This window comes from Oryza glaberrima, chromosome 7 (assembly GCF_000147395.1).
Source record: "Oryza glaberrima chromosome 7, OglaRS2, whole genome shotgun sequence".
In the NCBI taxonomy this organism is placed as follows: domain Eukaryota; kingdom Viridiplantae; phylum Streptophyta; class Magnoliopsida; order Poales; family Poaceae; genus Oryza; species Oryza glaberrima.
This window is the reverse complement of record NC_068332.1, coordinates 19184080-19199369: the sequence shown is the minus strand read 5'-3', so window position 1 is coordinate 19199369 and position 15290 is coordinate 19184080. Positions and strand designations below refer to the sequence as shown.

General features: G+C 42.7%; 4 protein-coding genes across 5 annotated transcripts; 1 reads left to right on the top strand and 3 right to left on the bottom strand.

The window, feature by feature from the left end:
• Positions 1-2467: 2467 nt before the first annotated feature.
• LOC127779942 (protein VASCULATURE COMPLEXITY AND CONNECTIVITY-like) lies at positions 2468-3849 on the bottom strand. 2 transcript variants are annotated; one of them, XM_052306876.1, is made up of 3 exons: positions 3642-3849; positions 3341-3540; positions 2468-3177 (listed from the first exon to the last, which is right to left on the bottom strand). In XM_052306876.1, the coding sequence occupies exons 1-3, from the start codon at positions 3738-3740 to the stop codon at positions 2976-2978; spliced, it is 501 nt and encodes a 166-aa protein (XP_052162836.1). In that variant the 5' UTR covers positions 3741-3849; the 3' UTR covers positions 2468-2975. The 2 variants fall into 2 exon arrangements, with proteins under 2 accessions (XP_052162836.1, XP_052162835.1); XM_052306875.1 differs by having other exon boundaries at positions 3341-3505.
• Positions 3850-5694: 1845 nt separating this feature from the next.
• LOC127778345 (54S ribosomal protein L24, mitochondrial) lies at positions 5695-8787 on the top strand. Its single transcript, XM_052304930.1, has 3 exons — positions 5695-6034; positions 7137-7578; positions 8501-8787. The coding sequence occupies exons 1-2, from the start codon at positions 5835-5837 to the stop codon at positions 7549-7551; spliced, it is 615 nt and encodes a 204-aa protein (XP_052160890.1). The 5' UTR covers positions 5695-5834; the 3' UTR covers positions 7552-7578; positions 8501-8787.
• Positions 8788-9180: 393 nt separating this feature from the next.
• LOC127778344 (oxygen-evolving enhancer protein 3, chloroplastic) lies at positions 9181-10618 on the bottom strand. The gene is made up of 3 exons (XM_052304929.1): positions 10293-10618; positions 9794-10089; positions 9181-9391 (listed from the first exon to the last, which is right to left on the bottom strand). Exons 1-3 carry the CDS (start codon positions 10549-10551, stop codon positions 9293-9295), a joined length of 654 nt encoding a protein of 217 aa, XP_052160889.1. The 5' UTR covers positions 10552-10618; the 3' UTR covers positions 9181-9292.
• Positions 10619-13220: 2602 nt separating this feature from the next.
• Positions 13221-14071, bottom strand: LOC127778346 (protein STRICTOSIDINE SYNTHASE-LIKE 10-like). The gene has a single exon (XM_052304931.1). It carries the CDS (start codon positions 14026-14028, stop codon positions 13282-13284), a length of 747 nt encoding a protein of 248 aa, XP_052160891.1. The 5' UTR covers positions 14029-14071; the 3' UTR covers positions 13221-13281.
• Positions 14072-15290: the final 1219 nt, after the last annotated feature.

Genomic DNA, 15290 nt, shown 5'->3' with positions numbered 1-15290 from the left:
GTGGTAGCGTCACCACATGTGATGGAGGCCGGAACTTGGTCACGGGAGGCGGGCGGCGGATATGGGCGATGGCTCAGGGCACGGGCGGTGCATCCGACGCTGGAGCTCGGGCATGGGCGATGGATTTGGGGATTTCTTTTGCTCGAAAATCATTTTTTTTGGTGGCCAGCTTAACCTAGCCACTTATGAAAATCATTTTGCACAAGTGGTAAAGTTCCGCTTGTGAAGATGGCTGATTTTCATTGGCCTTTAGTCATCGATGGCAGCGCGGACCGTCGTAGAAAACATAAACTGGCTATCAAGAAAATTCCATTTTGTTGTAGTGGAAAAAATGGTGCGAAGATGGTGTGAACTTGGCTAGGAAAGAGGTTAAAATTGTTAGATACTACTCCCTCCGTTTTTTAATAGATGACGCCGTTGACTTTTTCTTACATGTTTGACCATTCGTCTTATCCAAAAATTTTATGCAAATGTATAAGATATAAATCACACTTAAAGTATTATGAATGATAAAATAACTCATAACAAAATAAATTATAATTACGTAAATTTTTTGAATAAGACGAAGGGTCAAACATGTGAGAAAAAGTCAACGGCGTAATCTATTAAAAAACGGAGGTAGTATGTTTATGTAATCAATACAACATCAAGTCATTAGATAACCGGCAATAACACAATGACAATAGAACTTATGGTTTGAGAACCCGATTTCCACTCTCAGATATATGAATTAGTCAACCAACCGTCATAATAACTATATGCTTAAATGCATAACAACATGAACACACGATATCCATAACATAATAACATAGCAAGACTTAAAGTGTAACCTGACATTAACATGTCCAAAACTAGCACCCAATCAGCATAAGATAACATACATCACATGATACTTATCATGTCCAAATATGATTCCCATACAGTATTGTTGTTAATAAGTTACAAATGTAAAATAACAACACATAGGAAATGTTATTGGTCTGTCGCAATGACTACCACACTGGTATGAGATGAGATGATGAGAGTCTTATATCGAAGAGTCTAGATTAAATGATGAATTGAGTTTTTCGATGTGCCAACTCATGTTGCATAGAACAAATAGAGTGGTTACATGAGCTGATAACTTTGGATAATTCAACAAGTAAACTATCGGTTAATCCACGTTTGCAAAATTTTACGGATACCACATCCTTATTTGTATCTGCATGGTTTCTACAAACCATTGCATATCGTCGTTCACATGATCAGCTGAATGGATATCCAATCCATTTTCACCCCTCTACCTATATTAGAGCAAGTACTATGGACATCTAAACATAAACCCCAAGATGCCAAATAAGACTAAATGATGAAGTGAAGAGAGAGAAAGTATCACATCTCATGCTAGTGGCAACCCCCATAGGCAGATCTTGGGGTGGTCCCGATAGTTCTGAGACCACCAAAAAATCCTAGTCCAATGCATATATATCCACATATGTGAAAAAATAACTTTTGAATAAATAAAAAACTTGTTTTTAATATATTATGATGCACATTTGATCCATTTTAATTTTGTTATATTTAGAGTATTTAAAAAAGTTATATAAGTTGGACCACACATATTAAAGTCCTATATACGCCACTGGCAACCCCTACATAAATTCCAATAAAAAAATGTGACGTGAGAGTGTTAGAGTTGTTGGGAATTGTGTGTTAGAGGTAACCTATAATACATCATTACCTCTTAATTTATTATAATATAATATGTATGGAATTAGAGATAGTATCCACCTCTAGTATAACTAGGTGAAACCCCGCGCGTTGCTGCGGGAGTTTAGTACGATAATAATAAGTAAAAATAACGTGTAAGTTAGCTAGACAATATAATATTATATAAGTTAACGTGGTTTATGAAAATTTAAATTTAAATAGTATATACAATGATGATTCAAATGTAAAAGTAAGGTGATATGACTTTATGAAAGAAGAAAAATATTGAGATAGTTTGGACCGTAGATTAATCATCTTAAGGCTAAAAATAATTAAGGTGATATGGATTAATGAGAGAAGAAAATAAGAGAGATAATTTAGACCATAGATTAATCATTTAAACACTAAAACAGTTGATGTGATATTTTTTTTTGAGAAACACAACAGTTGATGTGATATGACTCAATGAGAGGAGAGAAATAATATTAACTAAGTGAGGATAAACTATATAGCTACATAGCATATTGTAAAAAATAATGAAGATATATATTGAAATATCATGTGAATTATACGGGATGATGATTTAACATGCTTGTATTTTAAAAGCTCTAAAATTTAACAAATTATAAAATTATAGATAATATAACATGTTTGTATGATGTTTAAATTTAATGATTGTTAGTGGATGATGATGTGGCATATTGTTAGTGGATAATGATGTCGCATCTTTGCATGTTAAACTTTAGGAGTTAGTGGGTTATAACTTTATAGTAAGAGATGATACTATAAGACTTGCTCTTATACATGTATACTCAGATCAGAGTAACAACTGTTTGGCAGGGTGTCACTGAAAAAAAAAAGAAAGAAGAACACCACACTAAAGACAATGATATAATTCATCCTCCCCGAAGACAAACCGACGGCTTTTTTGCACGACGCATCAAACCGTGTCGACCGGAAGCGATCCATCATCCTGAATGAGAAAGGTGAACAATCTTACCGCTCACATTATTGCCTTTTGATTTTGTCGACGCAAACCTTTAAGTAAACCAAGTACTGAAACCAACCTCTGCATTTCCTACCAGATTTTCCTGCCACTGCAAGCACACTGACGCTAGCTTACTAGTACATTACATGCACAATGATACAATTTTACATGCTCTAATCACTAATAATTAGCATCTAATCCTTCCCATCACCTCACGCACATCAAGCAAAAACCACACCACCTACATTCGTCTTCATCCCATTTCTGCAGGAGAAATGGATGAGAAGCAACGAATCGATCAAGGGTGGCGGCCGCCCTCCTCCCGCTTGGCGGCGTTGGCGGAGGCGTAGTAGACGAGGCAGAAGAGGCCGTGGACGAAGCAGAGGATGCCGCCGATGGAGAGGAAGTGGTGGCGCGGGAGGCCGCACTTGGCCGCCTTCCTCTCGGCGTTCGGCAGCGCCCCCAGGATCAGCAGCGCCAACCCCACCACCAGCACGATCCTGATCATCGAATTCGAATCAAACACACATACAAAACCCACTCAAAATCTATCTCACCTCAAAATCCGTAACATTTTGCTACTGCACGAGCAGGCGAGAATCTTGTACTAGGTGCATGCAGGAGAAAGAAGAAGAAGAAAAGAAAGAAGGTGGTGTACTGTACCACGAGATGACGAGGGCGAAGGACGCCATCTGCCGGTTGGGCGTGGCGCGGCGGTCGCGGGAGCAGGCGCAGGAGCACCCGCCGACGACGTTGGCGATGGCGTGCGACGCCGCCAGAACGGCGGCCGCCGCGACGCCGAGCTCGTAGGCGCGCCGGACCGGCTGCCTGCACTCGATGAACAGTATCCTCAGCCGCCTCCCCTGCAAATTTAAACCTCTCGATGTGCCATAAACCCTAGTACTTTGGATCCTGCTTCTTGATGTGATGATGCACGAACTGAAGAACATATTGACGTACGTACCTGGTGCTGGGCTTTCTCCGCGTGGATGCCGAGGACGCCGGCGACGACGTCCATGGCAATGATCAGGAGGCACACCACCACGGCCTCCACTCTCGCCATGGCCGTTGATTCGTCGAGCAACTTCGCTTGCTTCGATCTCTTGGGACTTGGGAGGAGGTGGCCGGTCACGGAGGTGCAAAGATTGGCGATGTCGGCACAGGTCACTGCTTTTCACGTTCTTTTATTCGGCTATTTTGCCTTGGGGTGTTATCCACCCTAAAATTTTATACCCTATCACACGGAACGTTTGAATATTTGTATGAAGTATTAAATATAAGCTAAAAAAGAACTAATTATACAGACCGTGCCTAATTTGCGAGATGAATCTTTTAAGTCTAATTGCTGCATGATTTGATAATGGGTTCTACAATAAACATTTGCTAATAATGGATTAACTAGGCTTAATATATTAGTGTCGCGGTTTACTGACAGAGTCTGTAATTAGTTTTTTATTAGTGTATGAATACTCTATACGACACCTATATAATATATAATATCTGATGTGACAAGTTGAAACTTTAAATTTAAACACCCTCTTTATGTTCGTCCTTGTTTTTTCTTCTTTTTCTTTTACTGATTCCACACCTCACGAGGACGACAGGAAAAGCTACCGATGCAGGCTCTGTGCTTGATTGAGCTTATCAAGGAGAAAAAAATGGTTTGTTTAAGTGGCAAGCGACAGATGCCATGGCTTGGCAACATCCAGCGCTTTGGTAAGCTTGCAAATCTTTTTATCTTCCTTTTTTTCGCTTTGGAAGGCTTGAACTTTACATGATTTACGCGCTAACTGCATTGAGGGTAACATTGCCGATATAAAGTCGCGAAATCTAATTTGGGTTAGGCCCCTTTGATACCTAGGAAGACTAATTTGGGTTAGGCCCCTTTGATACCTAGCAAAGCCTTTCTCTTTTTTTTTTTCGCGGGTGCTTAGGAAAGAAAATGTAGAAAATCAATACACATGATGACACGAATAAACTGTAAATGAGGATTGGTAAACGAAGGAAACAAATACGCACAGAGAACATAAGCTGACGTGTTTGATTACATTAACCCATATCATTTATCTCTCTTACTACACATGGTCACAAATAAATAATATTTTGGATACCGATAGAGTCATCAAGTTACTACTATCAGAACCAAAATATAACAACTTGTAAATTTAAACTGTATAAAAAAATTATAGCAATATAGTATTACTTGTAAATGTGACATTTTTTTCCCACTAAATCAACCATACTACTTCTTTGCTTTATTATAGGCGCAACTAGTTTAGGCCTATACCTCACAAATACGGTTGAATGTAGTTTGGAAAGTTTTTTTTTGATTCCGGATCTATTTTTAAATCATAAAGCACCGATCATTTTTTTTTTGGAATTTTTATGAACGAAAACAAATTTATTTTTTCATAGAAACGAAAATGAATACTGAGATGAGATAGGCAAAATAGACTTATTCCTTACAGTAGGGCCTAATCGTCATCAAAAGGCCCGCAGCTCGACGGCCAGGCCCACGACATGTAGATTTGGCCCAGCCCGACCGTTGGGCCGTACATGGGCTTTTTTCTCGGCATAATGTGCTGGCCTAGCACAGCCCGGCCCAACGATCACGATCAGCAGGCTGTGGACCGTAAGCGGCCGGCCCAAATAGACGAGGGATTCATAGTATACTTATTCCAGCCATTAAGGCCCAGTCTAAGGAGGTGAGGGAGCTAATATATACTTATTAGTCACGTAGGCACGGTCCAATGGGCGAGGACACAAAATGGACTTATTCCAGGACGAGCATGGTGGACTTGTCGCCGGCCCCAGTCTTATTGAACTCTTCCTGGGCCGTAGGTGCAGCCCATGGGTTGACACGGCACGGCTCGGCGTGTCGGTCGGCCCGACTGATATCTTGCCTTGGTCGTGCCCAGACCGGGCCGTGTAGGGCGGCCCATTTTTCCAGGAATAGCCTGAAGCCCACATTGCCACGGCCTAACAAATCGCACGATGACGACTCGACCACCGGAAACCCCCTCCGCATCCCACAGCCAGAAGCGGCGCCCGCACCACTCGTCCTCACCAAAAACCTCCGCCTCCGCCGCCGCCGCCGCCGCCGCCGCCGGAGAAGGAGGAGGAGGAGGAGTAGGGAGAGTAAGCGTGGGGGAGGAAGATGTCGTTCCGTGCGCGGGAGATGTACAAGAAGGTGGTGCGGCGCGTGGGCGGCGAGGGGAAGCTGCCGGCGGAGCTGATGGCGTCGGTGAAGAACTTGCTGCCCGACAGCAAGGTCGTCATGGGGAGGGCCAAGCGCGGCATCTACGCCGGCCGCCACATCCAGTTCGGCAACAAGGTCTCCGAGGACGGTGGCAACAAGTAAGCCATCTCCCCCCCTCGCCCGTGTGATTTCTTCACTACCCTAACTCGTCGTCGGATCTATGCGCGTAGATACTGTAGGGTTGAGTTCATGGGGTGGAATAAAGCTGTGTGATGCAACGAGGTATTTCGAATCCAGATTTGGTTGGTTTGGATTGGAGAGAACACGGTTACGAGGATAGTGGTTGAGGGTAGTGGTCAGGAGAGAAAACTGCCCTTTGCACTGTATTGGTTTGAGAACACGGTTACGAGGATAGTGGTTGAGGGTAGTGGTCAGGAGAGAAAACTGCCCTTTGCACTGTATTGGTTTGATTGCATGTCTAATTGATTTGCTCCTAGTTACTGACTTAGCAATGGATGTGTTGAGGATTAAATTGGGATTGGGTTTAATCCTCCATTCTGGTTTACCTTAGTAGTTTGTACCAAGATTAATAGAGTTATTCATGTTTGAAATGTTCAAACCTACACAATTTGCTAGTTATTTTTTACTGATGTGCAAATTGTTAGATTACCAAAATAGAATAGGTAGCTTGTTTGCACTCTTTTTTGCTAGTGTAAATGCTTGACTAGTATGTTGCTTACTTGCTTCATCCATTCACTATTGTACAATTTGGTTCTTTGATCATAATATTTGAAACTTCAACTATCAGTTTCCTTTGGAACGAGGGAAATGATAATCCACACAATCTTGTTAAATCCCACTGTCTACTTCCTGAACTGCCACCACTATGGCAAACTGTCAGAATGGTTTCATGAGTCATGATCCAATATGTGTAACCTCAAGACATGCAAAGCTGCTTACTTAACGATGCCTCTAGGCTTGCAAGTTGCATCCTTCGATCAATGTAACACATTTTTAAGTATCTGGAGCTGCATTCTGGATCTCTTTAAGAAGAAATGATTGTTTTCTTACTACTGTAAATGTGTAATTGTGCATTTGGCACACTTAAAAATCTCCTTGAAATTTGTGTATTCAAGATACTTCCTTTTAAATTTCCATAGTGCACAAGCCTTTCATTAAAAAAAAAATTTCTTGCTCTTGATTTCCCCCTAAATGTATTTGTCCGTAGTAGTTTTTTGAGCAATGTCTTATTTTGTTCAGGTCAAGGCGAACATGGAAGCCAAATGTTCAGGAGAAGCGTCTTTTTAGCTATATTCACGACCGGCACATTAGGGTCAAGGTAACCACCCATGCTCTTCGGTGCATTGACAAAGCTGGTGGTATAGATGAATACCTCCTGAAGACACCTTACAACAAAATGGATACTGAGATGGGGGTAGCCTGGAAGGCAAAGATTGAGAAGATGTATTCACAGCTAGCTCAAATGGAGGTAGGCTTCTTCTCTCCTGAGGAAGAGGCTAAGATCGAACAGGGTTTTGAGGAGGCTCGAGCTGCCAAGAGAGAGCACCGCAGGGAAGCAAGAAGAGCTTTGGCTAAGCAGACTCAGCTAGAAGCCGGTAACGCTGGTGGTGACAAAACAGCTGAAGCTGCTTCTAATGTTGCAGTGAAGTCCTAGCTTGGACCTGTCTGCTCGTCATGATTGGTAAAATGTGATCATATATATCCTCATTTTCATGAATCGGCATCACCTGTGTGCAATATGTTGAAAGTCTATTTATATGGCAATGTCACTTTTTAATAAATCAACTTCTTTAGGAACCTTGGTGATAATTGCTACCGCGAAGTTTTACTTTTTACGCCTGATGGTTTAAAATGCGATGTGTGTATATGCTAATTTATCTTTAGTTTACATCATTGCTGATCAATGTGAAACCTCTCCATGACTCCATAGTCCATATTAGTAAAAACCACAGTATCATTTCCGGCATCATCTAAGGTGTTACCTTTCTTTGTGATATCAAATCAGTGAAGGATAAAAGTTTGTCTGCACAACAACTTCCCTTGCTAAATACCATATACTTTTTTGCATTTTGGATTGTACTATTAACTGAAACTACTCCCTCTGTTGATAAATAGAAGTCACGGTGTCTCCAACATTAAACTTTAACCATTATTTTCTTTTGAAATGCATTGTCAACAACTGTACAACTTGTATGCCAATAAACATATACACCCTCCATTCATAAATACTTGTCACTGAATACTATTTTAGCAACAAACTTGTATATATTAAAAAAACATACTATGCTATCGAAAAATATGTTTCATGCTAAATATAACGATACAATTTTCGTCCATAAAAATATGATAATTTAGAAGCTATCAATGGTCAAAGATGAAACAGCACTAGTCCATATTTCAGGTAAAAGCAAACACTAGTCAATGGTCAAAGATGAAGCAGCATGTTACTAGGCCAATTTTTAGTCAAAAATCTCAGAGTTTGCACATTTTGAGTGCATGCTTTTCTTATGTTACTCAATAGGGGATAAAATTAGATTTCAAACCCACTGGATGCATGCAGGGGCCTTTTGTACTCCAAATAACTCGAGATACTCCTCTTGCAGGTAAAGAGGAGAATCATTGAGTGCCGCTGACCAAATAATGGAGGATTTTCGTTTCATATAAAGCAGGGAGCATATGCTGAGTCAGTAACCCCTTTTTTTACTGGGAGCAGCAGTGTATGGTAAGCTGAAGTCTAATACTATCAGCATGTGGGTGTTGTAAGCAGTTGCACATTTGATGGAAATTTTGTACACTTACTGAATACTCTTGTATCAGAGTTCAGATAACTTTCTTGTAGAATTTTGTATCTTCTACTATTTCCCATTCATGAACTTAAACGTTGAAATAATCTATGCTTGCCAGGATACGTGGTAATGTGCTACGGAGCTATGACGTTTTTATGCTGATTTCTGTTTCGCTGCTATATTTTGTTACCAATTCAGGCTACAATTCTTACAACCAAGCAGAATGCTTGACAAGTTACAGATGGCAACACCCCAATTAAATTGTTAGTTTGGACCAGCGATGTGCCTATGCAAGCGAATGCTGCTGGGCTAGCATCGCCCCGATGAAATTGTTTCTTTGGTTTGACAGTTTTTCCTTCTCTAAACTTGTGATGTGAAATGATGCCTCTGAATATGAATGAATTATGCGATGATTTTGTTCAGAACTGTTGGGTTTCTCCCTTGTTTTCTGATAATCGCGCCTGCTTGGAGATTTAGCCGTCAACAACAACTCAAGATTGAATCATACGTAAGTGCTTGCTGATACAATATCAACATGGAGGATACATTGCCGGTTCCATATGAACAAACATAAAAACACCGAAACCCCATATGGCCATTATGCCGATCCTAGCCTAGCTTGGCGAGGACATCGCCAAGAGCAGATTTGGTCAACGTGTAGTACTTCTCCGCCTCTTCGGGGCTCTTGATCTTGGCTGCATGGTCAAGCTGCACAAATCACAAAGGGGGATTCTTGTCAACAACTCAGCTGAGCAACAGTAATACTTTTTCCATTTCATTTTATATTATAAGTTGTTTGTCTATTTTCTTAATCAAAGTTTTTAGCTTTGACTAAGTTTATAAAAAAAATTAGCAACATATGGGATATAAATTAATTTCATTAAATTTAACATTGAATATATTTTAATAATATGTTTATTTTGTATTGAAAATATTAGTATATTTTTTAAAAAACTTGATAAAACTCGAAGAAGTTTGACGAAGAAAAAAAATCAAACGAATTATAATATAAAATGAAATGGAGGGAATAATAAATTTTAAGAGAAGACTCTGTAGTGAAGGGAAGCTAAATTAGTTTTTTTTGAAACTAAGTGAAGCTAAATTAGTTACCCCGTCAATGGTGGCGAAGAGCTTGCCGGTGAGGTCCTTGAGGCCCTTCTTCTCGTCCTTGGGCTTGGAGTTGATGACGGTTTTGAGGTCGTAGCGCAGGTAGGAGGCCCTGAGGCGGAGGTCGTCCCTGACGAACGGCCACTGCTTCTTCTCGATGAGCGGCTTGAGGTTGATGATGTCCTGGGCCGACTCCTTCGCCCTCGCCGCCGCCTCCGCCGGCGGCAGCGGCTGCAGGTAGAACCTCTCCTTCAGCGGCAGGTCCGTGTCCCTCGCCTGGTCCGAGTTCAGCGTCCCAGCTATCACCACACAAATCAAATCAAATTTATAAGTTTCAGTGAGATGTTCGTGCGAAATTTGTCAAAATTAATTAATAGAGCAATTCTACAGTTTTTCAGAAGATAGCATAAGATACTACCAAATTTTCAATAGAAAAAGTGGTGCATCATGATACCTCATTAATATCCGTAAAAATTGCTCAAATTAATAATACTACACTTACGGAGTCCACCGGAGGGCGGTGGCGGGGGGCCGAGCTTGATGGGCTTGGCGGCCTCGGCGAGCGCCGCCTGCGCGAGGGCGCCGCCGGCGATCCCGGTGGCGACGAGGCCGAGCACGGCGCGGCGGCCGGTCTGGACGTCGGCGGCGGCGGCGTCGGCCCTGACGACGGCGAGCCTGGACCTGCCGCCGGCGCGCCTGGGCCCGGCCGGCAGCTGCACGCCCTGCGACAGCCCGGTCATGGACGCCATTGCCTGTGCCATCTCTCAACCTCAGCTCAGACCTCACCTGACTATAAGCTGAGAATTTCTCTCTTCAGATGAAAGAAGCAAAGTCTCGAGCGCGTGGCGGAAAAAAATATATTGAGGAGGACGTGTTGGTGTGCAACCTTATCTGACTGGATAAGTTGGGGGCCAGTGGGGAAGCGCCACGTGGACCGGCGAGCCGCGCGATGGCCTCCGTCCGGATTGCGCCACGGCCAATGGGGAGGCGACGCGTGTCCGGGAGCGCTCGTGTCCTCCACTCTCCTTTGGCCTCCGTTGATTTCGATCGGCGGCCGCCGCGTTGGCGTGGCAGTTGGCACCGTGGCGGCAGCGGTAACTCTTCGGATGATCGTGTGGCTTTATCCGATATATTGCTTTCGTTCGCACATGCAGGTTCGCCCCGGTTGACGGGTATTTTTTAGATTTTTTTTATTTTTATTAATATAACTTTTCAAAAAATACTTTTAAAAACTGAACCTTTTGTTCACGCTAGTTTGGCAACGGCAGTCACGATGATGTACCTTGGTGTGGCGTGACAGAGTTATTTGGCCACGCCAGACGGGCTGGTGGCCAAAAGATTTAGATTTGAAAATATTTTCTTGGAAATGTTTACTAATAAAACTTTTAAAAAATAAAAGGTCTAAATAATAATAATAATAAAAAGTTCTCCGACGACGCCTCTACACTTGGATATGTATTGGGAGCATTTTTTTTTTACAAAATTTGCTATATAACATTAAAGAAAATGTACGTAAATAGATAATGGATACCGTAAGATCGTAAAAATTCTCTCTTCTCAGCTAGGTGTATATATTATTTTAATCTCCATAGTGTCCACTATTAAATTACATGTGTTTTGAAGTGTCTTTCAACCGTTTCACGATCTTGCGATGCAGCTCAGCTAATTACACATTTTTTCAATGTTCTATAGTAAATTTTGTCTTTTTTTCTAATAAGAGTAATGGAAGTATAGTGACTGGACACCACTATACGAGGTAAATATCACTAGAAATGGTAATTAGCGATCTTGTGCTAAGGTAAATATTTTGGGCAGCAGTGCGCTCGATCACGTGTGATGCCCTATGCCTCCCCTAGAGCTATAGAGTCTGTTTGAGGAAGCTTATGATTCTGAAATAAGCTGCAGCTATCAGAAGCTCCCCAAATATATTCATAATCCATAGAAGCTGCACCTCTACTAGGATGGGCTATCATGTGTGAGCGAATGAGCTTAGGAATTTGTTTCAATTTCTTTTTAATAGATTTGAAAGTTCTTCGAAAGAAAATTGTGAAAAATGTTAGTTTAATGAAACATTTCACTACATAATATTTTTGTAGATAAATATTCTTTTTAAGTTTCTAGTGAATTTATCAATTATTTCTATTGAAAGAACTAGCTGCACGCTGTGAAGGATTGTCACTGGCAGCTCGTTGGTTTCAGGGACTAATAATAGTTGAATCAGATAGCTTGTTGTGCAAGCTTTGAAGTCAATGGCTGGAATGCACAAGACCTAGTGACAGTATTGGGCGATATCGACTTTGTCAATATTGAGGGGGAGCTACATAGAGTAGCACATAAACTAGCTAATTTTGCTAAGAGTGATTTAGGTACAGCGGTTTGGTTGGGTAATATTCCACCGGTTATTGCATCTTTAGTTATTGGTGAATGTAATAATTAGTCATCCTTAGTTAAGTAATAAAGATGTCCCTTTCTTCAGAAAAAAAAAACAGAAGAAAACGTAGCCTGCCCTCATGTACCGGTAGATATGCCAAAAAAAAAAGGAGTATAGTAATAGGAGTGTGTATGTTTATATGGTCATTATCGCAAGGTTAGCTTAATTGTATTATTTTCAATTACATGATTATTGGTAAGTGTTAACTGCTTTCTCCGTCCCATATTAAGTTCATTTTAGCTCATTTCATTTGTCCCAAAATAAGTCTATTTTTAAGTAATTATTACATCGGAGTTTGTAAAAGTAGAGAATAATTGTATTGCGAGTAGACAAAGTGAGAAATAGTTGCATTGGATTTAATAAATTAGGGGTATATTATTATTTTTTTATTGGTATGTGTGGGATGGGTGCAAAGTTAACTTATTTTAGGATACAAGTAGTAGAACTAGTATATAAATCTACAACGGTCTGATTTTACACTAAGAAGCGCGCTACATTACAAGAAACAAAGGGTCTGTTCACTTTGGTGCCATTTTCAACCTTACTAAATTTTAGTAAAGTTGCCAAAAAAATGGCTACATTTAGTTTGCTGCCAAATGTTGGTAACTATATAAGAAATCCTGCCAAAATTTTGGTATAGTTGCCAAAATTTTGGCATAGTTACCAAAATTTGGTAAGTTTTTTTTTTTGGCAGCATAGTGAACACCAAAAAATCACAAGTAGTACTTAATCGCAATTCTATGCGAGAAGTTATCTTATATTACTGAAAGAAATTTATAGCTAACAATTCACAGTCGTGGGAATATACGAACATTTCAATATACTATCAAAAATATAAACGTCCACGTCCTAAATATCATGATTCTTAAACAAGCACAGCAAAATGCATGTGACTATCCGTAGCTAGAATTTTATATGAAATTAAAATATACAACATACTCCTATATTCCCAGAAAAGATATGATGAAGTGCAAATTTATTACATTGGTAGTCCGGCCAAAATTTAATACTTGCATCTAAAACAGAATAAGCTCTCTGAACAAAAGCAACTATAAGCTAATCAAGTAGCCTTGACAACGGCGACATGACCCAATTCGACTGAACCCATGTAAAGCTTGCCGTCGCCTCTCTCAATCACCTCCGTTGGCCTGACGTTCTTCGGCCCCCTCAACTCCTGCAAGATCTTCCCCTTGCGGCCAATCCTTACGGCGAGGAGGTGGGTGTCCGAGCCATACGGCGTCTCGGTCTTCTCGCGGTGCAGCGCCACCCAGTAGCCTCCCTTCCCATCGGGCCTCACGTTGTCCGGGTAGCCCGGCAGCTCGGCGAACGGCTCCGACGTACCGGCCTTGGGGCCCTCGATCCAGTGCCTCACCAGCTTGCACGGCCCCGTCAGCGCCACCACGAGGTGATTCCGATCGGCGCTAAGGGCGAGGCCGTTGGGGTACGTCATTCCGGACTTGAGCACGTCGAGGTAGCCCGTCGTCGGGTCGTACTTCATCAGGCGGCCCGTGGAGTCGCCGGTTGCCGTGACCATCTCGTGCTGGGATCGCTGGAAGCGCGTGCTGCTGTCGGTGAAGTAGACCTCGCCGGTGACTTGGTTGACGTCGACACCATTGGTGAACTTGAACGGCACGCCGTCGGCCTCCGTGGCGAGCACTGTTGCCTCCCCGCCGCGCGGGCCGACACGCATGAGGCCCTTGTACGCGTCGGCGATGTAGAGGTTACCGGAGGTGTTGTGGAACCGGAGGCCGAGCGGCCGGCCGCACTTGCTCTCGGTGAGCTCCACGGGATGGAGCTTGGGAGCCATGCACTTGGCAACGTTGTAGCCCGGGGCGTGGGAGTACGTCGTCCAGCCTTTGTCAGCGCCGTCCCAGCGGAGGATGCGGCCGTCGGAGACGCCGCTGTAGGGGCCATCGCCGAACTTGTCGAACGCGACGCTCTCCGGGCCGACCAGCGTCGTGGGCAGCGGCAGCGTCTCGACCAGTGTGGCGGAGGTGTCCCTCGCGACGGCCGCGGCGAGGGCGTGCGATGGCAAGAGCAGCAGGAAGACGAGGACCGTCAGCGCCACCCGAGTCAGAGTCCCCACCCTCCCGGTGCCGAGGACGGCCCCCATGGATGATCGCTTTGCTTGCGTATAGTCTCCGCTATCAAACTCTGTTCTTTGCGTTGGCACTTCTCTGATGCTGAGATGGGATGTGCTCTTCGCTTCTGAGATATGTGAGATGCTTGGATTGGTGGCGTGGTGCTCCTGTGCCTTTATACCAGTGGCCACGTCCAAGCTTCGGACACCGACTCCGTTTCGTATCTGGGGCTGAACAGTGACCACCGGTTCCGATTTGGGTGTTGAAGTAGCATTTAGCTAGTCTAATTTCGGATTCTTAGCGTAACTAGTAACTCTGTACTCCGTAGTATAGAAGTGGGACGTTGATATCCGAATTTGTCTGGGATACTATATCTGACATACTGATCGCTTCATGTAGGTTTTCTGCTTGTAATATAATTTTACGGACTAGGCTATGTGTTTTTAAAAGATTATTGTTCATCAGATTATTCAAATGAATTATTTACTCCACACTTTGATAACTAAGTAAATAGTTTAATTTAGAGTGAAATACATGACCGGTCCTTAAACTTGTGAGGTGGTGTCACTTAGATCCATGAACTTGAAAATTACGTTTAGATCCATGAACTTGGTTTAATGTACCACCCCGGTCTAATTGTCCTTTGATCACGTTTGACCACCAACATGGCATGTCATGTAGACAACACTTTTATGCTCAGCCCCCTCCACATATATCTTCGCATATAACTTGCCATGACCAGTGCATTTCAACCCAAATCCCCTAAAAAAAATCCCTAAATCGACTAGGGCTTCGGTGAGGTTAGTGGAAGGAGCCGAGAGGTAGCAGCTGTGGCGACCTCGGTGGTGAGATTAGCGGCAGGAGGCAGCGCAGTGCAGTGGGGTTAGCGGTGGCACAGTGCGGCCGGATTAGCGGCGGGAGGCAGTGCAATGGCAATTGCTAATTGGAACCGTATTTTCTATACACGCAAGGAGAAGAATGAGAGGGA